Source organism: Bombina bombina, chromosome 5 (genome assembly GCF_027579735.1).
Source record: "Bombina bombina isolate aBomBom1 chromosome 5, aBomBom1.pri, whole genome shotgun sequence".
Classification (NCBI taxonomy): Eukaryota; Metazoa; Chordata; class Amphibia; order Anura; family Bombinatoridae; genus Bombina; species Bombina bombina.
Window position 1 is genome coordinate 1,147,809,413 of NC_069503.1, and position 26,012 is coordinate 1,147,835,424.

The window sequence follows — 26,012 nt, forward strand, 5'->3', positions numbered from 1 at the left end:
ATGTGCTTACTGTGTGTGCACTTTGTGTTCACAGAAAAATGCCCAGATTAGCTTTTAACACCTTTATCTGGTCGTATCTTGTCACTCACCTACATCATTAACCGTTATCTCTCTAAGCAAATGCCCAGAGCGGCGTCGCTGCCAGCCAAAAGCAGCAATAGCACAGGACAAAGCAACAGATTTATTACCCTATACAAATTATGATTTAGTTAAAAATGATCAAGGTATTGAGCAGGGCAATAATAAATAAATACTGTGTCCAATCCTGTCTGCTGTATGACCAGGTCACTACTAGTGGGTTTTATGTCCTGTCTGCTGTATGACCCGGTCAGTACTAGTGAGCTTTATGTCCTGTCTGCTGTATGACCAGGTCACTACTAGTGGGTTTTATGTCCTGTCTGCTGTATGACCCGGTCAGTACTAGTGAGCTTTATGTCCTGTCTGCTGTATGACCAGGTCAGTACTAGTGAGCTTTATGTCCTGTCTGCTGTATGACCAGGTCAGTACTAGTGAGCTTTATGTCCTGTCTGCTGTATGACCAGGTCACTACTAGTGGGTTTTATGTCCTGTCTGCTGTATGACCCGGTCAGTACTAGTGAGCTTTATGTCCTGTCTGCTGTATGACCAGGTCAGTACTAGTGAGCTTTATGTCCTGTCTGCTGTATGACCAGGTCAGTACTAGTGAGCTTTATGTCCTGTCTGCTGTATGACCAGGTCAGTACTAGTGAGCTTTATGTCCTGTCTGCTGTATGACCAGGTCAGTACTAGTGAGCTTTATGTCCTGTCTGCTGTATGACCCGGTCAGTACTAGTGAGCTTTATGTCCTGTCTGCTGTATGACCCGGTCAGTACTAGTGAGCTTTATGTCCTGTCTGCTGTATGACCCGGTCAGTACTAGTGAGCTTTATGTCCTGTCTGCTGTATGACCCGGTCAGTACTAGTGAGCTTTATGTCCTGTCTGCTGTATGACCAGGTCAGTACTAGTGAGCTTTATGTCCTGTCTGCTGTATGACCAGGTCAGTACTAGTGAGCTTTATGTCCTGTCTGCTGTATGACCCGGTCAGTACTAGTGAGCTTTATGTCCTGTCTGCTGTATGACCAGGTCAGTACTAGTGAGCTTTATGTCCTGTCTGCTGTATGACCCGGTCAGTACTAGTGAGTTTTATGTCCTGTCTGCTGTATGACCCGGTCAGTACTAGTGAGTTTTATGTCCTGTCTGCTGTATGACCCGGTCAGTACTAGTGAGCTTTATGTCCTGTCTGCTGTATGACCCGGTCAGTACTAGTGAGTTTTATGTCCTGTCTGCTGTATGACCAGATCAGTACAAATGAGCTTTATGTCCTGTCTGCTGTATGACCAGATCAGTACTAGTGAGCTTTATGTCCTGTCTGCTGTATGACCAGGTCAGTACTAATGAGCTTTATGTCCTGTCTGCTGTATGACCAGGTCAGTACTAGTGAGCTTTATGTCCTGTCTGCTGTATGACCAGGTCAGTACTAGTGAGCTTTATGTCCTTTCTGCTGTATGACCCGGTCAGTACTAGTGAGCTTTATGTCCTGTCTGCTGTATGACCCGGTCAGTACTAGTGAGCTTTATGTCCTGTCTGCTGTATGACCAGGTCAGTACTAGTGAGCTTTATGTCCTGTCTGCTGTATGACCAGGTCAGTACTAGTGAGCTTTATGTCCTGTCTGCTGTATGACCAGGTCAGTACTAGTGAGCTTTATGTCCTGTCTTCTGTATGACCAGGTCAGTACTAGTGAGCTTTATGTCCTTTCTGCTGTATGACCCGGTCAGTACTAGTGAGCTTTATGTCCTGTCTGCTGTATGACCCGGTCAGTACTAGTGAGCTTTATGTCCTGTCTGCTGTATGACCAGGTCAGTACTAGTGAGCTTTATGTCCTGTCTGCTGTATGACCAGGTCAGTACTAGTGAGCTTTATGTCCTGTCTGCTGTATGACCAGGTCAGTACTAGTGAGTTTTATGTCCCGTCTGCTGTATGACCCGGTCAGTACTAGTGAGCTTTATGTCCTGTCTGCTGTATGACCAGGTCAGTACTAGTGAGCTTTATGTCCCGTCTGCTGTATGACCAGGTCAGTATAAATGAGCTTTATGTCCTGTCTGCTGTATGACCAGGTCAGTACTAGTGAGCTTTGTCCTGTCTGCTGTATGACCAGGTCAGTACTAGTGAGCTTTATATTATGTTTGCTGTATGACCCGGTCAGTACTAGTGAGCTTTATGGTCCTGTCTGCTGTATGACCCGGTCAGTACTAGTGAGCTTTATGGTCCTGTCTGCTGTATGACCAGGTCAGTACTACTGAGCTTTATGTCCTGTCTGCTGTATGACCAGGTCAGTACTAGTGAGCTTTATGTCCTGTCTGTTGTATGACCAGGTCAGTACTAGTGAGCTTTATGTCCTGTCTGCTGTATGACCCGGTCAGTACTAGTGAGCTTTATGTCCTGTCTGCTGTATGACCCGGTCAGTACTAGTGAGCTTTATGTCCTGTCTGCTGTATGAACCGGTCAGTACTAGTGTCATACAGTCAGTATTAGTGAGTTTTATGTCCTGTCTGCTGTATGACCAGGTCAGTACTAGTGAGTTTTATGTGCTGTCTGCTGTATGACCAGGTCAGTACTAGTGAGCTTATGTCCTGTCTGCTGTATGACCTGGTCAGTACTAGTGGGTTTTATGTCCTGTCTGCTGTATGACCCGGTCAGTACTAGTGAGCTTATGTCCTGTCTGCTGTATGACCCGGTCAGCACTAGTGAGCTTATGTCCTGTCTGCTGTATGACCCGGTCAGTACTAGTGTCATACAGTCAGTACTAGTGAGTTTTATGTCCTGTCTGCTGTATGACCCGTTCAGTACTAGTGAGCTTTATGACCCGTTCAGTACTAGTGAGCTTTATGTCCTGTTTGCTGTATGACCCGGTCAGTACTAGTGAGCTTTATGGTCCTGTCTGCTGTATGACCCGGTCAGTACTAGTGAGCTTTATGTCCTGTCTGCTGTATGACCCGGTCAGTACTAGTGAGCTTTATGTCCTGTCTGCTGTATGAACCGGTCAGTACTAGTGTCATACAGTCAGTATTAGTGAGTTTTATGTCCTGTCTGCTGTATGACCAGGTCAGTACTAGTGAGCTTATGTCCTGTCTGCTGTATGACCTGGTCAGTACTAGTGGGTTTTATGTCCTGTCTGCTGTATGACCCGGTCAGTACTAGTGAGCTTATGTCCTGTCTGCTGTATGACCCGGTCAGCACTAGTGAGCTTATGTCCTGTCTGCTGTATGACCCGGTCAGTACTAGTGTCATACAGTCAGTACTAGTGAGTTTTATGTCCTGTCTGCTGTATGACCCGTTCAGTACTAGTGAGCTTTATGTCCTGTCTGCTGTATGACCCGTTCAGTACTAGTGAGCTTTATGTCCTGTCTGCTGTATGACCCGGTCAGTACTGGTGAGCTTTATGTCCTGTCTGCTGTATGACCCGGTCAGTACTAGTGAGCTTTATGTCCTGTCTGCTGTATGACCAGGTCAGTACTAGTGAGCTTATGTCCTGTCTGCTGTATGACCCGGTCAGTACTAGTGGGTTTTATGTCCTGTCTGCTGTATGACCCGGTCAGTACTAGTGAGCTTATGTCCTGTCTGCTGTATGACCCGGTCAGCACTAGTGAGCTTATGTCTTGTCTGCTGTATGACCCGGTCAGTACTAGTGTCATACAGTCAGTACTAGTGAGTTTTATGTCCTGTCTGCTGTATGACCCGTTCAGTACTAGTGAGCTTTATGACCCGTTCAGTACTAGTGAGCTTTATGTCCTGTCTGCTGTATGACCCGTTCAGTACTAGTGAGCTTTATGTCCTGTCTGCTGTATGACCCGGTCAGTACTAGTGAGCTTTATGTCCTGTCTGCTGTATGACCCGGTCAGTACTAGTGAGCTTTATGTCCTGTCTGCTGTATGATCCGGTCAGTACTAGTGAGCTTTATGTCCTGTCTGCTGTATGATCCGGTCAGTACTAGTGAGCTTTATGTCCTGTCTGCTGTATGACCTGGTCAGTACTAGTGAGCTTATGTCCTGTCTGCTGTATGACCCGGTCAGTACTAGTGGGTTTTATGTCCTGTCTGCTGTATGACCCGGTCAGTACTAGTGAGCTTATGTCCTGTCTGCTGTATGACCCGGTCAGCACTAGTGAGCTTATGTCCTGTCTGCTGTATGACCCGGTCAGTACTAGTGTCATACAGTCAGTACTAGTGAGTTTTATGTCCTGTCTGCTGTATGACCCGTTCAGTACTAGTGAGCTTTATGACCCGTTCAGTACTAGTGAGCTTTATGTCCTGTCTGCTGTATGACCCGGTCAGTACTAGTGAGCTTTATGTCCTGTCTGCTGTATGACCCGGTCAGTACTAGTGAGCTTTATGTCCTGTCTGCTGTATGATCCGGTCAGTACTAGTGAGCTTTATGTCCTGTCTGCTGTATGACCCGGTCAGTACTACTGAGCTTTGAGCCCTGTCCAGCCTGTTTTTGGACCAAGCCAGTGCCATTAAACTTTTATTTCCTGCCCATCTTAGATGTGATTAAGATAAGCATGGGGAGCTGGTTATATTTGGGGACACTAGAGATGGTCACTTTACCTGAGGACAGATTACCCTCCCCCCTCATTCTCTACTGCACAGGAATGTCTGTGGTATCCAAACAAGCAACAGTCCTTATTTTATTATGATGCTGAATCCTGTAACTGCACCAATTACACAAATAATACTAATTACTGAGGAGGTGGTAGATACATGCACTGACTTCCAGTAGAGTCGGCGCATGAGTATATATTACGACCACTTGAAGACCCTGCTAGGATATGTGTTGTAGCTAATGGTAACAAAGCTATCACTGATATTGATACAAACTTAGAGATCTATATATTTGTACCACTGGCTGTCCTGGGCCCTGTCTGTTCATTGGACAGATTAGTAACTTGTGATAAAATAGCCAGTTGTTAAGGCTTAAGGTGCCCTGCACATTATTGTGTATGTTATTATTGTAATACATTATTTATACAGCCCTAGAGATTCGGCAAACATCACAAAGCACGAGGGGGGTGTGAGCGTGTCTGCAACAAGGGAGCATGGTTAACTAATATGATATTGCTAAGCAAGGGGTTAACTAATATGATATTGCTAAGCAGGGGGTTAACTAATATGATATTGCTAAGCAAGGGGTTAACTAATATGATATTGCTAAGCAAGGGGTTAACTAATATGATATTGCTAAGCAGGGGGTTAACTAATATGATATTGCTAAGCAAGGGGTTAACTAATATGATATTACTAAGCAAGGGGTTAACTAATATGATATTGCTAAGCAAGGGGTTAACTAATATGATATTGCTAAGCAAGGGGTTAACTAATATGACGTTTATAAGCAAGGGGTTAACTAATATGATATTACTAAGCAAGGGGTTAACTAATATGATATTGCTAAGCAAGGGGTTAACTAATATGACGTTTCTAAGCAAGGGGTTAACTAATATGACGTTTCTAAGCAAGGGGTTAACTAATATGATATTGCTAAGCAAGGGGTTAACTAATATGATGTTTATAAGCAAGGGGTTAACTAATATGATATTGCTAAGCAAGGGGTTAACTAATATGATATTGCTAAGCAAGGGGTTAATACCTGATGTGCCCCAAACTGGGTTATCTTGTCAGGGTGAGGGAAGTGCAAGGTATTGTCAGGCGGAGCAGGATGGCACTGGGCTCATTGTTCTTGCAGATCATCTCTCGTTCCAAAGGTCCCATCCAGCTCCCTCAGCGAGCTCACACCTAGAAAGCAAACAAGCAAAGCACCTAACACTGCCCAGATGTGGGTACAGCAGGTTCACATGCACATACATACATACATACATACACACATGCACATACATACACACATGCACATACACACATGGCACATACATACATACATACATACACATACATACACACACACACATACACACATATACATACACATAAATACACATATATACAGACACATACATACACACATGGCACATACATACACGCACATACATACATCCTCACATGCATATACATATATGGCACATACATACACATATGCACATACATACACACATTGCACATACACACACACATTGCACATACATACATTCATGGCACATACATATATGCACATACATACACACATATGGCACATACATACACACACACATGCACATACATACACACATATGGCACATACACACACACATGCACATACATACACACATATGGCACATACACACACACATGCACATACATACACACATATGGCACATACACACACACATGCACATACATACACATGGCACATACACACACACATGCACAAACATACACACATGGCACATACATACACACACATACACATACACACACACATGGCAAATACAAACACGCACATACACACGGCACATACACACACACGGCACATACACACATACATACACACACATGCACATACATACACACACATGGTACATACACATACATACTCACACATACATGCACATACATACACACACACATACATGCACATATATATACACACATATGACACATGCACACACATACATACACACATACATACACACACATGGTACATACACACACATGGCACATACACATACATACATGTACATACACACACATGCACGCACATACATACATGCACGCACATACATACACGCACGCACATACATACATACAATCACATACATATACATACATACATACGCACATACCCAAACACATAAATGCACATACACACACTTGCATACCAAAACCCATGAATGCACATACACACACATGCATACCCAAACACAGGAATACACATATACACACACACACACATGCATACCCAAACACAGGAATACACATACATACCCAAACACATGAATGCACATACACACTCATGCACTTACACACACACACACATACCCAAACACATGAATGCTCATACACACGCATACCCAAACATATTAATGCACATATACACATGCATACCCAAACGCATGAATGCACATACACGTATACACACACCCTGCAACATGCATGCACATACACCCATGCATACCCAAACACACACATGCACCCACTCATACCCTCTCAAACACATGCATGCACATACACACACTCATATCCAAACACATGCATGTATATACACACACATTACACACTCATATACACCTACAGACTTGCACTCATATACACCTACATACTCGCTCTCATATACACCTACATACTCGCTCTCATATACACCTACAGACTTGCTCTCATATACACCTACATACTTGCACTCATATACACCTACATACTCGCTCTCATATTCACCTACAGACTTGCACTCATATACACCTACATACTCGCTCTCATATTCACCTACAGACTTGCACTCATATTCACCTACAGACTTGCACTCATATACACCTACATACTCGCTCTCATATACACCTACATACTCTCCTTCATATACACCTACATACTTGCGCACACACATATACACCTACATACTTGCATATACACCTACATACTTGCGCGCACACATATACACCTACATACTCTCCCTCATATACACCTACAGACTCGCCCTCATATACATATACATACTCGCACACACATAAACACCTACATACTCGCTCTCATATACACCTACATACTCGCTCTCATATACACCTACATACTCGCTCTCATATACACCTACATACTCGCTCTCATATACACCTACATACTCGCTCTCATATACACCTACATACTCGCGCACGCACATATGCACCTACATACTCGCACACATATATACACCTACATACTTGCATATACACCTACATACTTGCGCACACACATATACACCTACATACTCGCCCTCATATACACCTACATACTTGCACAAACATATACACCTACATACTCGCACTCTCATATACACCTACATACTCACTCTCATATACACCTACATACTCGCTCTTATATACACCTACATACTCGCTCTTATATACACCTACATACTCGCACACACATAAACACCTACATACTCACTCTCATATACACCTACGTACTCGCACACACATAAACACCTACATACTCGCTCTCATATACACCTACATACTCGCACACACAAACACCTACATACTCGCTCTCATATACACCTACGTACTCGCACACACATAAACACCTACATACTCGCTCTCATATACACCTACGTACTCGCACACACATATACACCTATATACTCGCACACACATATACACCTATATACTCGCTCTCATATATACCTACATGCTCGCACACATACCAACATACTCGCACACAACATACCTAAATACACACACAAGCTCTCACCACTGCCGGCTCAGTGCAAATACATAACTATATATACAGAGTGGGTCGGCGTGTATCAGCCTGTCAAGTGATGATTATCTGACAGGACGTTGTGCAGATAATTAGAGACATATCACCATTGCTAACAATTACATGATTAACCCCTTCACTCCCTCTAATCCGACGCATGCAGCAGCAGCCTCTCTGCACTGACAGGGAACTTATTAGCCCAAATCCCATTAATTGCCTCTTTCAGAAACATCAGAGTTCGAGATGTTTTTACATTCATTGTCTGCTTTGTGCCGCATTCCTTCCTGTATGAGGTGGAAATGGGTAATTAACTACAGTAACATGTTGTTAGCAAGTTAGTGGGAGCCCCAGCCTGACTGTGCTGCTCCAGTAACACACATATATAGTCAGCTAGAGATACTGCACTCCTGCAGGTGTTGTGAAACACGCTGGCACCGTGCTTAGAAGTCACAGTAAATCCTGCCACTCTGCCTGTGTATGTGCACTGAATATGTAATAATATCACTAGATTGTAAGCTCTTCAGCACACAGTAATACACATATATACTCAGGGAATATGTAATTATAGCACTAGATTGTAAGCTCTTCAGCACACAGTAATACACATATATACTCAGGGAATATGTAATTATAGCACTAGATTGTAAGCTCTTCAGCACACAGTAATACACATATATACTCAGGGAATATGTAATTATAGCACTAGATTGTAAGCTCTTCAGCACACAGTAATACACATATACTCAGGGAATATGTAATTATAGCACTAGATTGTAAGCTCTTCAGCACACAGTAATACACATATATACTCAGGGAATATGTAATTATAACACTAGATTGTAAACTCTTCAGCACACAGTAATACACATATATACTCAGGGAATATGTAATTATAGCACTAGATTGTAAGCTCTTCAGCACACAGTAATACACATATATACTCAGGGAATATGTAATTATAGCACTAGATTGTAAGCTCTTCAGCACACAGTAATACACATATATACTCAGGGAATATGTAATTATAGCACTAGATTGTAAGCTCTTCAGCACACAGTAATACACATATATACTCAGGGAATATGTAATTATATCACTAGATTGTAAGCTCTTCAGCACACAGTAATACACATATATACTCAGGGAATATGTAATTATAACACTAGATTGTAAACTCTTCAGCACACAGTAATACACATATATACTCAAGGAATATGTAATTATATCACTAGATTGTAAGATCTTCAGCACACAGTAATACACATATATTCTCAGGGAATATGTAATTATAGCACTAGATTGTAAACTCTTCAGCACACAGTAATACACATTCTCAGGGAATATGTAATTATAGCACTAGATTGTAAGCTCTTCAGCACACAGTAATACACATATATACTAAAGGAATATGTAATTATATCACTAGATTGTAAGCTCTTCAGCACACAGTAATACACATATTCTCAGGGAATATATAATTATAGCACTAGATTGTAAGCTCTTCAGCACACAGTAATACACATATTCTCAGGGAATATGTGATTATAGCACTAGATTGTAAGCTCTTCAGCACACAGTAATACACATATATACTCAGGGAATATGTAATTATAGCACTAGATTGTAAACTCTTCAGCACACAGTAATACACATATATACTCAGGGAATATGTAATTATAGCACTAGATTGTAAGCTCTTCAGCACACAGTAATACACATATATATTCAGGGAATATGTAATTATATCGCTAGATTGTAAGCTCTTCAGCACACAGTAACACACATATATAGTCAGCTAGAGAGTCTGCACTCCTGCAGGTGTTGTGTAACACGCTGGCACCGTGCTTAGAAGTCACAGTAAATCCTGCCACTCTGTCTGTGTATGTGCACTGAATATGTAATGATATCACTAGATTGTAAGCTCTTCAGCACACAGTAATACACATATATACTCAGGGAATATGTAATTATATCACTAGATTGTAAGATCTTCAGCACACAGTAATACACATATATACTCAGGGAATATGTAATTATAGCACTAGATTGTAAGCTCTTCAGCACACAGTAATACACATATATACTCAGGGAATATGTAATTATAGCACTAGATTGTAAGCTCTTCAGCACACAGTAATACACATATATACTCAGGGAATATGTAATTATAGCACTAGATTGTAAGCTCTTCAGCACACAGTAATACACATATTCTCAGGGAATATGTAATGATATCACTAGATTGTAAGCTCTTCAGCACACAGTAATACACATATATACTCAGGGAATATGTAATTATATCACTAGATTGTAAGCTCTTCAGCACACAGTAATACACATTCTCAGGGAATATGTAATTATATCACTAGATTGTAAGCTCTTCAGCACACAGTAATACACATATATACTCAGGTAATATGTAATTATAGCACTAGATTGTAAGCTCTTCAGCACACAGTAATACACATATATACTCAGGGAATATGTAATTATATCACTAGATTGTAAGGTCTTGAGCACACAGTAATACACATATATACTCAGGGAATATGTAATTATAGCACTAGATTGTAAACTCTTCAGCACACAGTAATACACATATATACTCAGGGAATATGTAATTATAGCACTAGATTGTAAGATCTTCAGCACACAGTAATACACATATTCTCAGGGAATATGTAATGATATCACTAGATTGTAAGCTCTTCAGCACACAGTAATACACATATATACTCAGGGAATATGTAATTATATCACTAGATTGTAAGCTCTTCAGCACACAGTAATACACATTCTCAGGGAATATGTAATTATATCACTAGATTGTAAGCTCTTCAGCACACAGTAATACACATATATACTCAGGTAATATGTAATTATAGCACTAGATTGTAAGCTCTTCAGCACACAGTAATACACATATATACTCAGGGAATATGTAATTATATCACTAGATTGTAAGGTCTTGAGCACACAGTAATACACATATATACTCAGGGAATATGTAATTATAGCACTAGATTGTAAACTCTTCAGCACACAGTAATACACATATATACTCAGGGAATATGTAATTATAGCACTAGATTGTAAGATCTTCAGCACACAGTAATACACATATATACTCAGGGAATATGTAATTATATCATTAGATTGTAAGCTCTTCAGCACACAGTAATACACATATTCTCAGGGAATATGTAATTATAACACTAGATTGTAAGATCTTCAGCACACAGTAATACACATATTCTCAGGGAATATGTAATTATAGCACTAGATTGTAAGCTCTTCAGCACACAGTAATACATATGCACAAACTACAGGTCACAGCTCCTGCATATTGTGTGTGATACAGTACTGACTCACTGCCAGCACTGATGCAGACTTCAGGCAGGGGCTGTGTGTGACCCTCTATTTTATGGATCACCAGGGCCACAGCATTTGCGGGGCCCTGGCACCCCATGTCCCCTGTATGCCCTGCCCTATGTCAGCATTGTGTGTCCCCCCAATATAAAGAATAACACTATGTATTACATCTCCTGATACCATAAACACTTCTTTATAAACTAAATACAATATGTATATTGCCTTACCCCTGATGACAGCAGTGTGGTGCCCGGGTGTAGTGGCTATTGATCAGAGTCTCAGCAGGCAGCGAGTATGATTCAGTGGGCCCTGTGCAGCTTCAGCCTGTATTGTAATAGTTATTATTATCTGTAATAATCTATAGTGCTTCAGCAGTGCTATACAGGGGTACAGTAAGATTCAGCAGTGCTATACAATGGTACAGTAAGATTCAGCAGTGCTATACAGGGGTACAGTAAGATTCAGCAGTGCTATACAAGGGTACAGTAATATTCAGCAGTGCTATACAGGGGTACAGTAAGATTCAGCAGTGCTATACAAGGGTACAGTAAGATTCAGCAGTGCTATACAGGGGTACAGTAAGATTCAGCAGTGCTATACAAGGGTACAGTAAGATTCAGCAGTGCTATACAGGGGTACAGTAAGATTCAGCAGTGCTATACAGGGGTAATGCACATACAGATTCAGCAGTGCTATACAGGGGTAATGCACACACAGATTCAGCGGTGCTATACAGGGGTACAGTAAGATTCAGCATTGCTATACAAGGGTACAGTAAGATTCAGCAGTGCTATACAGGGGTACAGTAAGATTCAGCAGTGCTATACAGGGGTACATTAAGATTCAGCAGTGCTATACAAGGGTACAGTAATATTCAGCAGTGCTATACAAGGGTACAGTAATATTCAGCAGTGCTATACAGGGGTACAGTAATATTCAGCAGTGCTATACAAGGGTACAGTAAGATTCAGCAGTGCTATACAGGGGTACAGTAAGATTCAGCAGTGCTATACAAGGGTACAGTAAGATTCAGCAGTGCTATACAAGGGTACAGTAATATTCAGCAGTGCTATACAGGGGTACAGTAAGATTCAGCAGTGCTATACAAGGGTACATTAAGATTCAGCAGTGCTATACAGGGGTACAGTAAGATTCAGCAGTGCTATACAGGGGTACAGTAAGATTCAGCAGTGCTATACAGGGGTACAGTAAGATTCAGCAGTGCTATACAGGGGTACAGTAAGATTCAGCAGTGCTATACAGGGGTACAGTAAGATTCAGCAGTGCTATACAGGAGCAATGCACACAGATTCAGCAGTGCTATACAGGGGTAATGCACACACTGATTCAGCGGTGCTATACAGGGGTAATGCACACACAGATACAGCAGTGCTATACAGGGGTACAGTAAGATTCAGCAGTGCTATACAGGGGTACAGTAAGATTCAGCAGTGCTGTACAGGGGTAATGCACACACAGATTCAGCAGTGCTATACAGGGGTAATGCACACACAGATTCAGCAGTGCTATACAAGGGTAATGCACACACAGAATCAGCAGTGCTATACAGGGGTAATACACACACATTTGACAGTGCTATACAGGGGTAATGCACACAGATTCGGCAGTGCTATACAGGGGTAATGCACACACAGATTCGGCAGTGCTATACAGGGGTAATGCACACACAGATTCGGCAGTGCTATATAGGGGTAATGCACACACAGATTCAGCAGTGCTATACAGGGGTAATGTACACACAGATTCAGCTGTGCTATACAGGGGTAATACACACAGATTCAGCAGTGCTATACAGGGGTAATGCACACACAGATTCAGCAGTGCTATACAGGGGTAATGTACACACAGATTCAGCAGTGCTATACAGGGGTAATACACACACAGATTCAGCAGTGCTATATAGGGGTAATGCACACACAGATTCAGCGGTGCTATACAGGGGTAATGCATATAGATTCAGCAGTGCTATGCAGGGTTAATGCACATAGATTCAGCTACAGGGGTAATGCACACATATTCAGCAGTGCTATACAGGGGTAATGCACACACAGATTCAGCGGTGCTATACAGGAGTACAGTAAGATTCAGCATTGCTATACAGGGGTACAGTAAGATTCAGCAGTGGTTTACAGGGGTAATGCATACAGATTCAGCAGTGCTACAGGGAGTGCAGAATTATTAGGCAAGTTGTATTTTTGAGGATTAATTTTATTATTGAACAACAACCATGTTCTCAATGAACCCAAAAAACTCATTAATATCAAAGCTGAATAGTTTTGGAAGTAGTTTTTAGTTTGTTTTTAGTTAAAGCTATTTTAGGGGGATATCTGTGTGTGCAGGTGACTATTACTGTGCATAATTATTAGGCAACTTAACAAAAAACAAATATATACCCATTTCAATTATTTATTTTTACCAGTGTAACCAATATAACATCTCAACATTCACAAATATACATTTCTGACATTCAAAAACAAAACAAAAACAAATCAGTGACCAATATAGCCACCTTTCTTTGCAAGGACACTCAAAAGCCTGCCATCCATGGATTCTGTCAGTGTTTTGATCTGTTCACCATCAACATTGCGTGCAGCAGCAACCACAGCCTCCCAGACACTGTTCAGAGAGGTGTACTGTTTTCCCTCCTTGTAAATCTCACATTTGATGATGGACCACAGGTTCTCAATGGGGTTCAGATCAGGTGAACAAGGAGGCCATGTCATTAGATTTTCTTCTTTTATACCCTTTCTTGCCAGCCACGCTGTGGAGTACTTGGACGCGTGTGATGGAGCATTGTCCTGCATGAAAATCATGTTTTTCTTGAAGGATGCAGACTTCTTCCTGTACCACTGCTTGAAGAAGGTGTCTTCCAGAAACTGGCAGTAGGACTGGGAGTTGAGCTTGACTCCATCCTCAACCCGAAAAGGCCCCACAAGCTCATCTTTGATGATACCAGCCCAAACCAGTACTCCACCTCCACCTTGCTGGCGTCTGAGTCGGACTGGAGCTCTCTGCCCTTTACCAATCCAGCCACGGGCCCATCCATCTGGCCCATCAAGACTCACTCTCATTTCATCAGTCCATAAAACCTTAGAAAAATCAGTCTTGAGATATTTCTTGGCCCAGTCTTGACGTTTCAGCTTGTGTGTCTTGTTCAGTGGTGGTCGTCTTTCAGCCTTTCTTACCTTGGCCATGTCTCTGAGTATTGCACACCTTGTGCTTTTGGGCACTCCAGTGATGTTGCAGCTCTGAAATATGGCCAAACTGGTGGCAAGTGGCATCTTGGCAGCTGCACGCTTGACGTTTCTCAGTTCATGGGCAGTTATTTTGCGCCTTGGTTTTTCCACACGCTTCTTGCGACCCTGTTGACTATTTTGAATGAAACGCTTGATTGTTCGATGATCACGCTTCAGAAGCTTTGCAATTTTAAGAGTGCTGCATCCCTCTGCAAGATATCTCACTATTTTTGACTTTTCTGAGCCTGTCAAGTCCTTCTTTTGACCCATTTTGCCAAAGGAAAGGAAGTTGCCTAATAATTATGCACACCTGATATAGGGTGTTGATGTCATTAGACCACACCCCTTCTCATTACAGAGATGCACATCACCTAATATGCTTAATTGGTAGTAAGCTTTCGAGCCTATACAGCTTGGAGTAAGACAACATGCATAAAGAGGATGATGTGGTCAAAATACTCATTTGCCTAATAATTCTGCACTCCCTATATACAGGGGTAATACACACACAGATTCGGCAGTGCTAGACAGGTGTAATACACACACAGATTCAGCAGTGCTATACAGAGGTAATACACACACCGATTCAGCAGTGCTATACAGGGGTAATGCACACACAGATTCAGCAGTGCTATACAGGTGTAATACACACACAGATTCAGCGGTGCTATACAGGTGTAATACACACACCGATTCAGCAGTGCTATACAGGTGTAATACACACACAGATTCAGCAGTGCTATACAGGTGTAATACACACACCGATTCAGCAGTGCTATACAGGGTTAATGCACACACAGATACAGCAGTGCTATACAGGGGTAATACACACACAGATTCAGCAGTGCTATACAGGTGTAATACACACACAGATTCAGCAGTGCTATACAGGTGTAATACACACACAGATTCAGCGGTGCTATACAGGGGTAATGCACACACAGATTCAGCGGTGCTATACAGGGGTAATGCACACAGATTCAGCAGTGCTATACAGGGGTAATGCACACACAGATTCAGCAGTGCTATACAGGGGTAATGCACACACCGATTCAGCAGTGCTATACAGGGGTACAGTAAGATTCAGCATTGCTATACAGGGGTACAGTAAGATTCAGCAGTGGTATACAGGGGTAATGCATACAGATTCATCAGTGCTATACAGGGGTAATGCACACACAGATTCAGCAGTGCTATACAGGGGTAATGCACACACAGATTCAGCAGTGCTATACAGAGGTAATACACACACTGATTCAGCAGTGCTATACAGGTGTAATACACACACAGATTCAGCGGTGCTATACAGGGGTAATGCATATAGATTCAGCAGTGCTATGCAGGGTTAATGCACACAGATTCAGCGGTGCTATACAGGGGTAATGCACACAGATTCAGCGGTGCTATACAGGGGTAATGCATGTAGATTCAGCAGTGCTATGCAGGGTTAATGCACACAGATTCAGCGGTGCTATACAGGGGTAATGCACACAGATTCAGCAGTGCTATACAAGTGTAAAAGACACACAGATTCAGCAGTGCTATACAGGGGTAATACACACACAGATTCGGCAGTGCTATACAGGGGTAATGCACACACCGATTCAGCAGTGCTATACAGGGGTAATGCACACACAGATTCGGCAGTGCTATACAGGGGTAATGCACACACCGATTCAGCAGTGCTATACAGGGGTAATACACACACAGATTCAGCGGTGCTATACAGGGGTAATGCACACACCGATTCAGCAGTGCTATACAGGTGTAATAGACACACAGATTCAGCAGTGCTATACAGGGGTAATACACACACAGATTCGGCAGTGCTATACAGGGGTAATGCACACACCGATTCAGCAGTGCTATACAGGTGTAATACACACACAAATTCAGCGGTGCTATACAGGGGTAATGCACACACAGATTCAGCAGTGCTATACAGGGGTAATGCACACACCGATTCAGCAGTGCTATACAGGGGTAATGCACACACCGATTCAGCAGTGCTATACAGGGGTAATGCACACACCGATTCAGCAGTGCTATACAGGGGTAATGCACACACCGATTCAGCAGTGCTATACAGGTGTAATACACACACAGATTCAGCAGTGCTATACAGGGGTAATGCACACACCGATTCAGCAGTGCTATGCAGGGGTAATGCACACACCGATTCAGCAGTGCTATACAGGGGTAATGCACACACAGATTCAGCAGTGCTATACAGGGGTAATGCACACACAGATTCAGCAGTGCTATACAAGGGTAATGCACACAGATTCAGCAGTGCTATACAGGGGTAATACACACACAGATTCAGCAGTGCTATACAGGGGTAATACACACACAGATTCAGCAGTGCTATACAGGGGTAATACACACACAGATTCAGCAGTGCTATACAGGGGTAATACACACACAGATTCAGCGGTGCTATACAGGTGTAATGCACACACAGATTCAGCTGTGCTATACAGGGGTAATACACACACAGATTCAGCAGTGCTATACAGGGGTAATGCACACACAGATTCAGCAGTGCTATACAAGGGTAATGCACACAGATTCAGCAGTGCTATACAGGGGTAATGCACACAGATTCAGCAGTGCTATACAGGGGTAATACACACACAGATTCAGCAGTGCTATACAGGGGTAATGCACACACCGATTCGGCAGTGCTATACAGGGGTAATGCACACACCGATTCAGCAGTGCTATACAGGGGTAATGCACACACCGATTCAGCAGTGCTATACAGGGGTAATGCACACACCGATTCAGCAGTGCTATACAGGGGTAATGCACACACAGATTCGGCAGTGCTATACAGGGGTAATGCACACACAGATTCAGCGGTGCTATACAGGGGTAATACACACACAGATTCAGCGGTGCTATACAGGGGTAATACACACACAGATTCAGCGGTGCTATACAGGGGTAATGCACACACAGATTCAGCTGTGCTATACAGGGGTAATGCACACACAGATTCAGCGGTGCTATACAGGGGTAATACACACACAGATTCAGCGGTGCTATACAGGGGTAATACACACACAGATTCAGCGGTGCTATACAGGGGTAATACACACACAGATTCAGCAGTGCTACACAGGGGTAATGCACACACAGATTCAGCAGTGCTATACAGGGGTAATGCACACACAGATACAGCAGTGCTATACAGGGGTAATGCACACACCGATTCAGCAGTGCTATACAGGGGTAATGCACACACCGATTCAGCAGTGCTATACAGGGGTAATACACACACAGATTCAGCAGTGCTATACAGGGGTAATACACACACAGATACAGCAGTGCTATACAGGGGTAATACACACACAGATTCAGCAGTGCTATACAGGGGTAATGCACACACCGATTCAGCAGTGCTATACAGGGGTAATGCACACACCGATTCAGCAGTGCTACACAGGGGTAATACACACACAGATTCAGCAGTGCTATACAGGGGTAATACACACACAGATTCAGCAGTGCTATACAGGTGTAATACACACACAGATTCAGCAGTGCTATACATGGGTAATACACACACAGATTCAGCGGTGCTATACAGGGGTAATGCACACACCGATTCAGCAGTGCTATACAGGTGTAATACACACACAGATTCAGCAGTGCTATACAGGGGTAATACACACACAGATTCAGCAGTGCTATACAGGGGTAATACACACACAGATTCAGCGGTGCTATACAGGGGTAATGCACACACAGATTCAGCAGTGCTATACAGGGGTAATGCACACACCGATTCAGCAGTGCTATACAGGGGTAATGCACACACCGATTCAGCAGTGCTATACAGGGGTAATGCACACACAGATTCAGCAGTGCTATACAGGGGTAATGCACACACCGATTCAGCAGTGCTATACAGGGGTAATGCACACACAGATTCAGCAGTGCTATACAGGGGTAATACACACACAGATTCAGCGGTGCTACACAGGGGTAATACACACACAGATACAGCAGTGCTATACAGGGGTAATACACACACAGATACAGCAGTGCTATACAGGGGTAATGCACACACCGATTCAGCAGTGCTATACAGGTGTAATTTGCACACAGTATCTAGAGGAGAGCGTTCACTGGAGAGACATAAATCGCAGATGTTTTGTAGCATAAAACTGAGGTATAGATGTGACTTGTCTGCTACTTAATTAGAGTCTGGGATAGATGTCAGTGATCTCTTGCCGTACACCCTGTAAATAATGAGTTCATTATATAAGCACTACTTTTGTGCTAAACTATTTCCTGTGCATCAGCTCATTTACTATTACGTACTAATACAGCACTCTAACCCTGCAACATGCTAGTCATTAACTGCTTTATCACTATTATCTGCCCAGTAAAGGAGATACATTACACACTCTAGGCCTTTCAAGAGGTGTGTCACTGGACTGCAAAATAATGCAAATTGCGCTACAAAACTGACAGTTTTATTGCTAAAACATTCATTGTATGTGCAGATACTGACACATTGTGTGTATGTGTGTATATATATATATATATATATTCCCTCCATATCTGTGTGTGCTGTAGGTCACTAATAGATAACAAGACCTAGATCTATAAACACTGGGAGATAATGTATAATGTACATTGGATTCTTAACACTTTTATCTCTGAACCAAGCAGCTTCCAGTCTGTGTGTTGGTGATGATCATGCTTCGTAATGCCCCAGTCTGCGTGTTGGTATTGTCCAGGCTTCGTTTTGCCCCAGTCTGCATGTTGGTGCTGACCAGGCTTCGTTATGCCCCAGTCTGCGTGTTGTTTTGCCCCAGTCTGCGTGTTGGTGCTGACCAGGCTTTGTTATGCCCCAGTCTGCGTGTTGGTGCTGACCAGGCTTCGTTATGCCCAAGTCTGCGTGTTGTTATGCCTCAGTCTGCGTTTTGGTGCTGACCCGGCTTCGTTATGCCCCAGTCTGCGTGTCGGTGCTGACCAGGCTTCGTTATGCCCCAGTCTGCGTGTTGGTGCTGACCAGGCTTCATTATGCCCCAGTCTGCGTGTTGGTGCTGACCAGGCTTCGTTATGCCCCAGTCTGCGTGTTGGTGCTGACCAGGCATCGTTATGCCCCAGTCTGCGTGTTGGTGCTGACCAGGCTGCATTATGCCCCAGTCTGCGTGTTGGTGCTGACCAGGCTTCGTTATGCCCCAGTCTGCGTGTTGGTGCTGACCAGGCATCGTTATGCCCCAGTCTGCGTGTTGGTGCTGACCAGGCTTCGTTATGCCCCAGTCTGCGTGTTGGTGCTGACCAGGCTTCGTTATGCCCCAGTCTGCGTGTTGGTGCTGACCAGGCTTCGTTATGCCCCAGTCTGTGTGTTGGTGCTGACCAGGCTTCGTTATGCCCCAGTCTGCGTGTTAGTGCTGACTAGGCTTCGTTATGCCCCAGTCTGTGTGTTGGTGCTGACCAGGCTTCGTTGTGCCCCAGTCTGCGTGTTGGTGCTGACCAGACTTTGTTATGCCCCAGTCTGTTTGTTGATGCTGACCAGGCTTTGTTATGCCCCAGTCTGCGTGTTGTTATGCCCCAGTCTGCGTGTTGGTGCTGACTAGGCTTTGTTATGCCCCAGTCTGCGTGTTGTTATACCCCAGTCTGCGTGTTGGTGCTGACCAGTCTGCGTGTTGTTATGCCCCAGTCTGCGTGTTGTTATGCCCCAGTCTGCGTGTTGTTATGCCCCAGTCTGCGTGTTGGTGCTGACTAGGCTTTGTTATGCCTCAGTCTGCGTGTTGGTGCTGACCTGGCTTAGTTATGCCTCAGTCTGCGTGTTGGTGCTGACCAGGCTTCGTTATGCCCCAGTCTGCGTGTTGGTGCTGACCAGGCTTCGTTATGCCCCAGTCTGTGTGTTGGTGCAGACCAGGCTTCGTTATGCCCCAGTCTGCGTGTTGGTGCTGACCAGGCTTTGTAATGACCCAGTCTGTTTGTTGATGCTGACCAGGCTTTGTTATGCCCCAGTCTGCGTGTTGTTATGCCCCAGTCTGCGTGTTGTTATGCCCCAGTCTGCGTGTTGGTGCTGACTAGGCTTCGTTATGCCCCAGTCTGCGTGTTGTTATGCCCCAGTCTGCGTGTTGGTGCTGACCAGGCTTTGTTATGCCCCAGTCTGCGTGTTGTTATGCCCCAGTCTGCATGTTGGTACTGACTAGGCTTTGTTATGCCTCAGTCTGCGTGTTGGTGCTGACCAGGCTTAGTTATGCCTCAGTCTGCGTGTTGGTGCTGATCAGGCTTAGTTATGCCTCAGTCTGCGTGTTGGTGCTGACTAGGCTTTGTTATGCCTCAGTCTGCGTGTTGGTGCTGACTAGGCTTTGTTATGCCTCAGTCTGCGTGTTGGTGCTGACTAGGCTTAGTTATGCCTCAGTCTGCGTGTTGGTGCTGACTTGGCTTTGTTATGCCTCAGTCTGCGTGTTGGTGCTGACTAGGCTTTGTTATGCCTCAGTCTGCGTGTTGGTGCTGACCAGGCTTAGTTATGCCTCAGTCTGCGTGTTGGTGCTGACTAGGCTTTGTTATGCCTCAGTCTGCGTGTTGGTGCTGACCAGGCTTAGTTGTGCCCCAGTCTGCGTGTTGGTGCTGACTAGGCTTAGTTATGCCTCAGTCTGCGTGTTGGTGCTGACTAGGCTTAGTTATGCCTCAGTCTGCGTGTTGGTGCTGACCAGGCTTATTATGCCTCAGTCTGCGTGTTGGTGCTGACCAGGCTTAGTTATGCCTCAGTCTGCGTGTTGGTGCTGACTAGGCTTTGTTATGCCTCAGTCTGCGTGTTGGTGCTGACCTGGCTTAGTTATGCTTCAGTCTGCGTGCTGCTGCTGACCAGGCTTAGTTATGCCTCAGTCTGCGTGTTGCTGCTGACCAGGCTTTGTTATGCCTCAGTCTGCGTGTTGGTGCTGACCAGGCTTTGTTATGCCCCAGTCTGCGTGTTGGTGCTGACCAGGCTTCGTTATGCCCCTTACAACTAGCCGGGTGTGTCCCTGTCCAACCACAGTAGTGAATCACTGCGGGTTGGCAATATTTGGATACTGAGAATAGTGTGGGCTTTCCATTCCCCTGGCAGTGAGCATGTTAACCCTTTGGATTCAGAAACAGTTGCAAGAAACTAAAGAAGTGTGCTTGTTATAAGACTTTAAAAATTGTTGCTATTAACCCAATGTGTGCCATAAATGGTTACTTTAGGCTATTACAGGTATAGGCACAGTAAAGAAGGGGTTAAAGCCTGGAAGCCGCATTTGAGTCTGCAGGAATGTGTAGCTGCAAGATATTGAGCCAGCTTTGTCAAAGCAAGTTGTAGGAATGCAAGACCTGGCGCGTTCCTCGTGGCAGAGGCCTGGGCATGACGGCTAGGAGGAGATTGCTTTCTTCATAGGGATATCTATCATTCTATAAATCTATCTGTATATCTATCTATCTGTGTATCTATCTATCTATCTGTGTATCTATCTGTGTATCATCTATCTGTGTCTATCTATCTGTGTATCGATCTATCAATTAACCTATCTGTATATCAATATATCATCTATCAGTCTGTATCTATATATGTATGTCTAGCTATCTCTATCTGTATATCTATCTATTATTTATCTAGTATCCATCTATCTATCATTCAATCTATCTGTATGTCTATCTATTTGTGTCTGTCTATCTGTGTATTTATCATCTATCTGTATATCTATCTGAATATCTATCTAATCTCTCTGTATATCTATTATCTATCTACTATATCTCTCTCTCTCTCTCCTATCTCTTCTCTCTCCTATCTCCTCTCTTCTCTCTCTCTCTCTCCTATCTCCTCTCTTCTCTCTCTCTCATCTACTCTCTTCCCCCCTTTCTCTCTCTCTCTCTCTCCTATCTTCTCTCTCTCTCTCTATCTCCTCTCTTTTCTCTCTTTCCTATTTCCTCTCTTCCCTCCCTCTCTCTCTCTCTCTCTCTCTCTCTCTCTCTCTCCTATCTTCTCTCTATCTCTCTGCTTGCCTAGATGTGCTAATATTCTATGCAAAGATTTGTATTGATTTACTTTTGAGACATGGAGGATTTTAATCTCAGATAATTGTAATGAATATATAGATATATAGAAACTTCAAAGAAAGAAGAGGCACAGGGCTTAATTAGCAATATTTTTATTAGTATTTCATCAACAAGGTTCAGTCAACGTTTCGGTCCTCCCAGGGACCTTTGTCAAGACTGTTTCATAATCAATATCAATGGAATATGCTCAGCGGTATATCTCTATCTATCACTATCTGTATGTCTGTCTGTCTATCAGTCTATGCATGTGTGTGGGAAGCATTTCTATTAAGCAACAGGTTGTATTCATTAGGCACTAGTTAAGAATGGGACTCTCACCTTGACACGCCTTATTTGTTTGCTGTAGGTTAATAGTAAACACCTATTTAAACAGCTTTTTGTTTCTCTAAATCACCCCCCACCCGTGTCCCCCCGGGCTGACTGAGAGGCGATATCAGCTCACAGATACGGGTGAATTAGGCAGTTTCAGGACAAACAACCAAACAAACCACTTACACAGAACTATTTGTGCTTAAGTAAATCTGTAAAATGTGTGAGATGCAGAGGTCTGAGCCACTCCCTCTGCACAACAGTAGCAAGAAGTGACTAACAGTGCAGCAGCTCACAGGAAATACTCAATGAGTCACAGTATCTAATATGAGTGTGTTAAAGAGTAACGGTGCAGGGAACGCTCGCTCAGCAGTGGTGGTCCCCACAACAACTAGTACAGAGGCCTCTTATACAGACACAGAATCCTATGTCGTTATAATCTGCTAAATACAGAGGCAGGGGCATCAGATTGAACACTAAATAATCTTAGGGAAACTTTCTGACTTCTTTTTATCGTCCTGTAGCGCAGTACTTTGTTCAGTAAACCCAGAGAGGAAATAGGTTTTGTTCTCCTCTTGTCCTTGGGGTGTATAACATGTACACGGTTTAAGTGATTTGTGAGTCTGTGTATAATGTCACTGAAGTGACTTGTGCTGCTCTTATGGATAAGTGTTTAATACAGAGGCAGCTGGCAGTCAAGGGGTTATCAGGCACAGATGATCAGGAGGTTTAATGACTTAAATAGTGATGGCTTCCCTGTGGTTGCCAGCAACAGGGGTACTGACTACTGCATTTATTCAGCTTCTGGAATAAATAGTAGCAGTGTTTGTTATTGGGGGGTCACAAGTCTTATAGTGGGGGTTAGACTTCTCCACTCTTTAGTAAGAAGCAATATTCATAACTCATGTCTGATATATTCTGTGTCTCTGTGAAATGATGGAGCTATAGAATGTGCTGCTAATTATTTTATCACTTTTTTTGCAAAATAAATGTTTGTGATGTTATTTTTTTTTAACAACTAATATCTGACAGCTAAAGAGTTAACACTGAATATTTTTCTTATTCACAGTCACATTTTTTGCTTTTTTTTATGCACCGCTGCCCCCAATCCCATATCCAGCCTTAGTGCCTTGTACTTAGGATGATACACAGGGAGGTGTTAGTGGTGAGCAGCTGGGATAGTGAGCAGGGAGTGTCACTGACGCACACCTATGTGTGTCTCACTGATCCACACCTCAGGAAAGGGAGGGAAGTGAGGAGGGGGCTGGTTCCAGACAGGGCAGGCCACGAATTGCATAGCCTGGGGGAGAGTGAGAGGGAAGGGCAGAGAGAGGCAGGACTGTGATCCAGAGAGCTCAGAGAGGCATTGGAGGGAGCACACAGGGGAGAGAGAGACCTACAGAGCACAGGGCTCACAGGAAAAGGAAGTTAAAACGTTGCCTCTCAAGCCGCAGAAACAGACAACTCTCCCTGATTAGCAGCTGAAACTTTGTGACTTCATTGAAAAGTGAGAGGGGATTTGGATTGTCAGCTCTATGGAACAGTACAGTTACCGCACAAATGCTGCATTACCATCCAACCATGATGGCACCTTCCGCCAGAGGACAAGTTCAGAGGACAATCTGTACCTGGCTGTATTGAGGGCCACTGAGGGCAAGAAAGGTACAAGCTGTGAGGGGCATCGGGCTGCAGTGGGCAGGAATGGAGGGAAGGGCAGACTAGGATGGGACTGGAGGAGATGGGTGTGGTACAAGCAGGGAGGAGACAGCCAGGGAAAGCTGGTACAGATGGCATCCAAGAATAGGGTGCTACATACAGGACTGGTGGCAACAATTAGTTTAGTGGCATTCAGGTTGTTTTGTTTGGAAGAGACTTTTGTAAAGAGAGGCGTGAGGCTGGAACTACTGTGGCACAAGGGAATGCTCTAAATCTCAGGCGCAGGGAGATGACAATGTGTTTGTTATTATTGGGCAGGACTTGAGAAATGTGCAACAAGCCTTGTGAAGTAGCTGGAAACCTGTAATCTTATCCTTTTCTCGGTGTGTAGCTGCATTAGCTACACATCTCCAGATGTGAAGAGATGAGGCTGTACCAGTTACAAAGGCGCATAGTAATGAAGGGACATTCTGTAGATTATGCAGAATATTATCCCACTGATTGTGACACAGGCTGTGTGTGTGTTTGGCACAGGTGTGTGTAGGCGCTGTGTGTGTATGGCACTGGTGTGTGTAAGCTGTGTGTGTATGTATGGCACATGTGTGTAGGCGCTGTGTGTGTATGGCACAGGTGTGTAGGCGCTGTGTGTGTATGGCACAGGTGTGTGTAGGCGCTGTGTGTGTATAGCACAGGTGTGTGTGTAGGCGCTGTGTGTGTATGGCACAGGTGTGTGTAGGCGCTGTGTGTGTATAGCACAGGTGTGTGTGTAGGCGCTGTGTGTGTATAGCACAGGTGTGTGTGTAGGCGCTGTGTGTGTATAGCACAGGTGTGTGTGTAGGCGCTGTGTGTGTATAGCACAGGTGTGTGTGTAGGCGCTGTGTGTATAGCACAGGTGTGTGTAAGCTGTGTGTATATGTATGGCACATGTGTGTGTATAGCACAGGTGTGTGTATGTATGGCACAGGTGTGTGTA

At 43.8% G+C, this 26,012-nt stretch overlaps 1 protein-coding gene across 19 annotated transcripts in view; it reads left to right on the plus strand.

Annotated features, from left to right (window-relative positions):
* Window positions 1-26,012, plus strand: part of PLEC (plectin) — a 476,113-nt gene that overhangs the window by 284,002 nt on the left and 166,099 nt on the right. For 3 of the 19 annotated variants that reach the window (XM_053715471.1, XM_053715473.1, XM_053715477.1), the window contains exon 1: window positions 24,749-25,045. The exons of the other annotated variants lie outside the window; for them this stretch is intronic. In XM_053715471.1, the coding sequence (XP_053571446.1) occupies window positions 24,919-25,045 (127 nt within the window). In that variant the 5' untranslated portion in view covers window positions 24,749-24,918. Of the gene's footprint in view, window positions 1-24,748; window positions 25,046-26,012 lie in introns of those variants that run through there. 19 annotated transcript variants of the gene reach the window in all.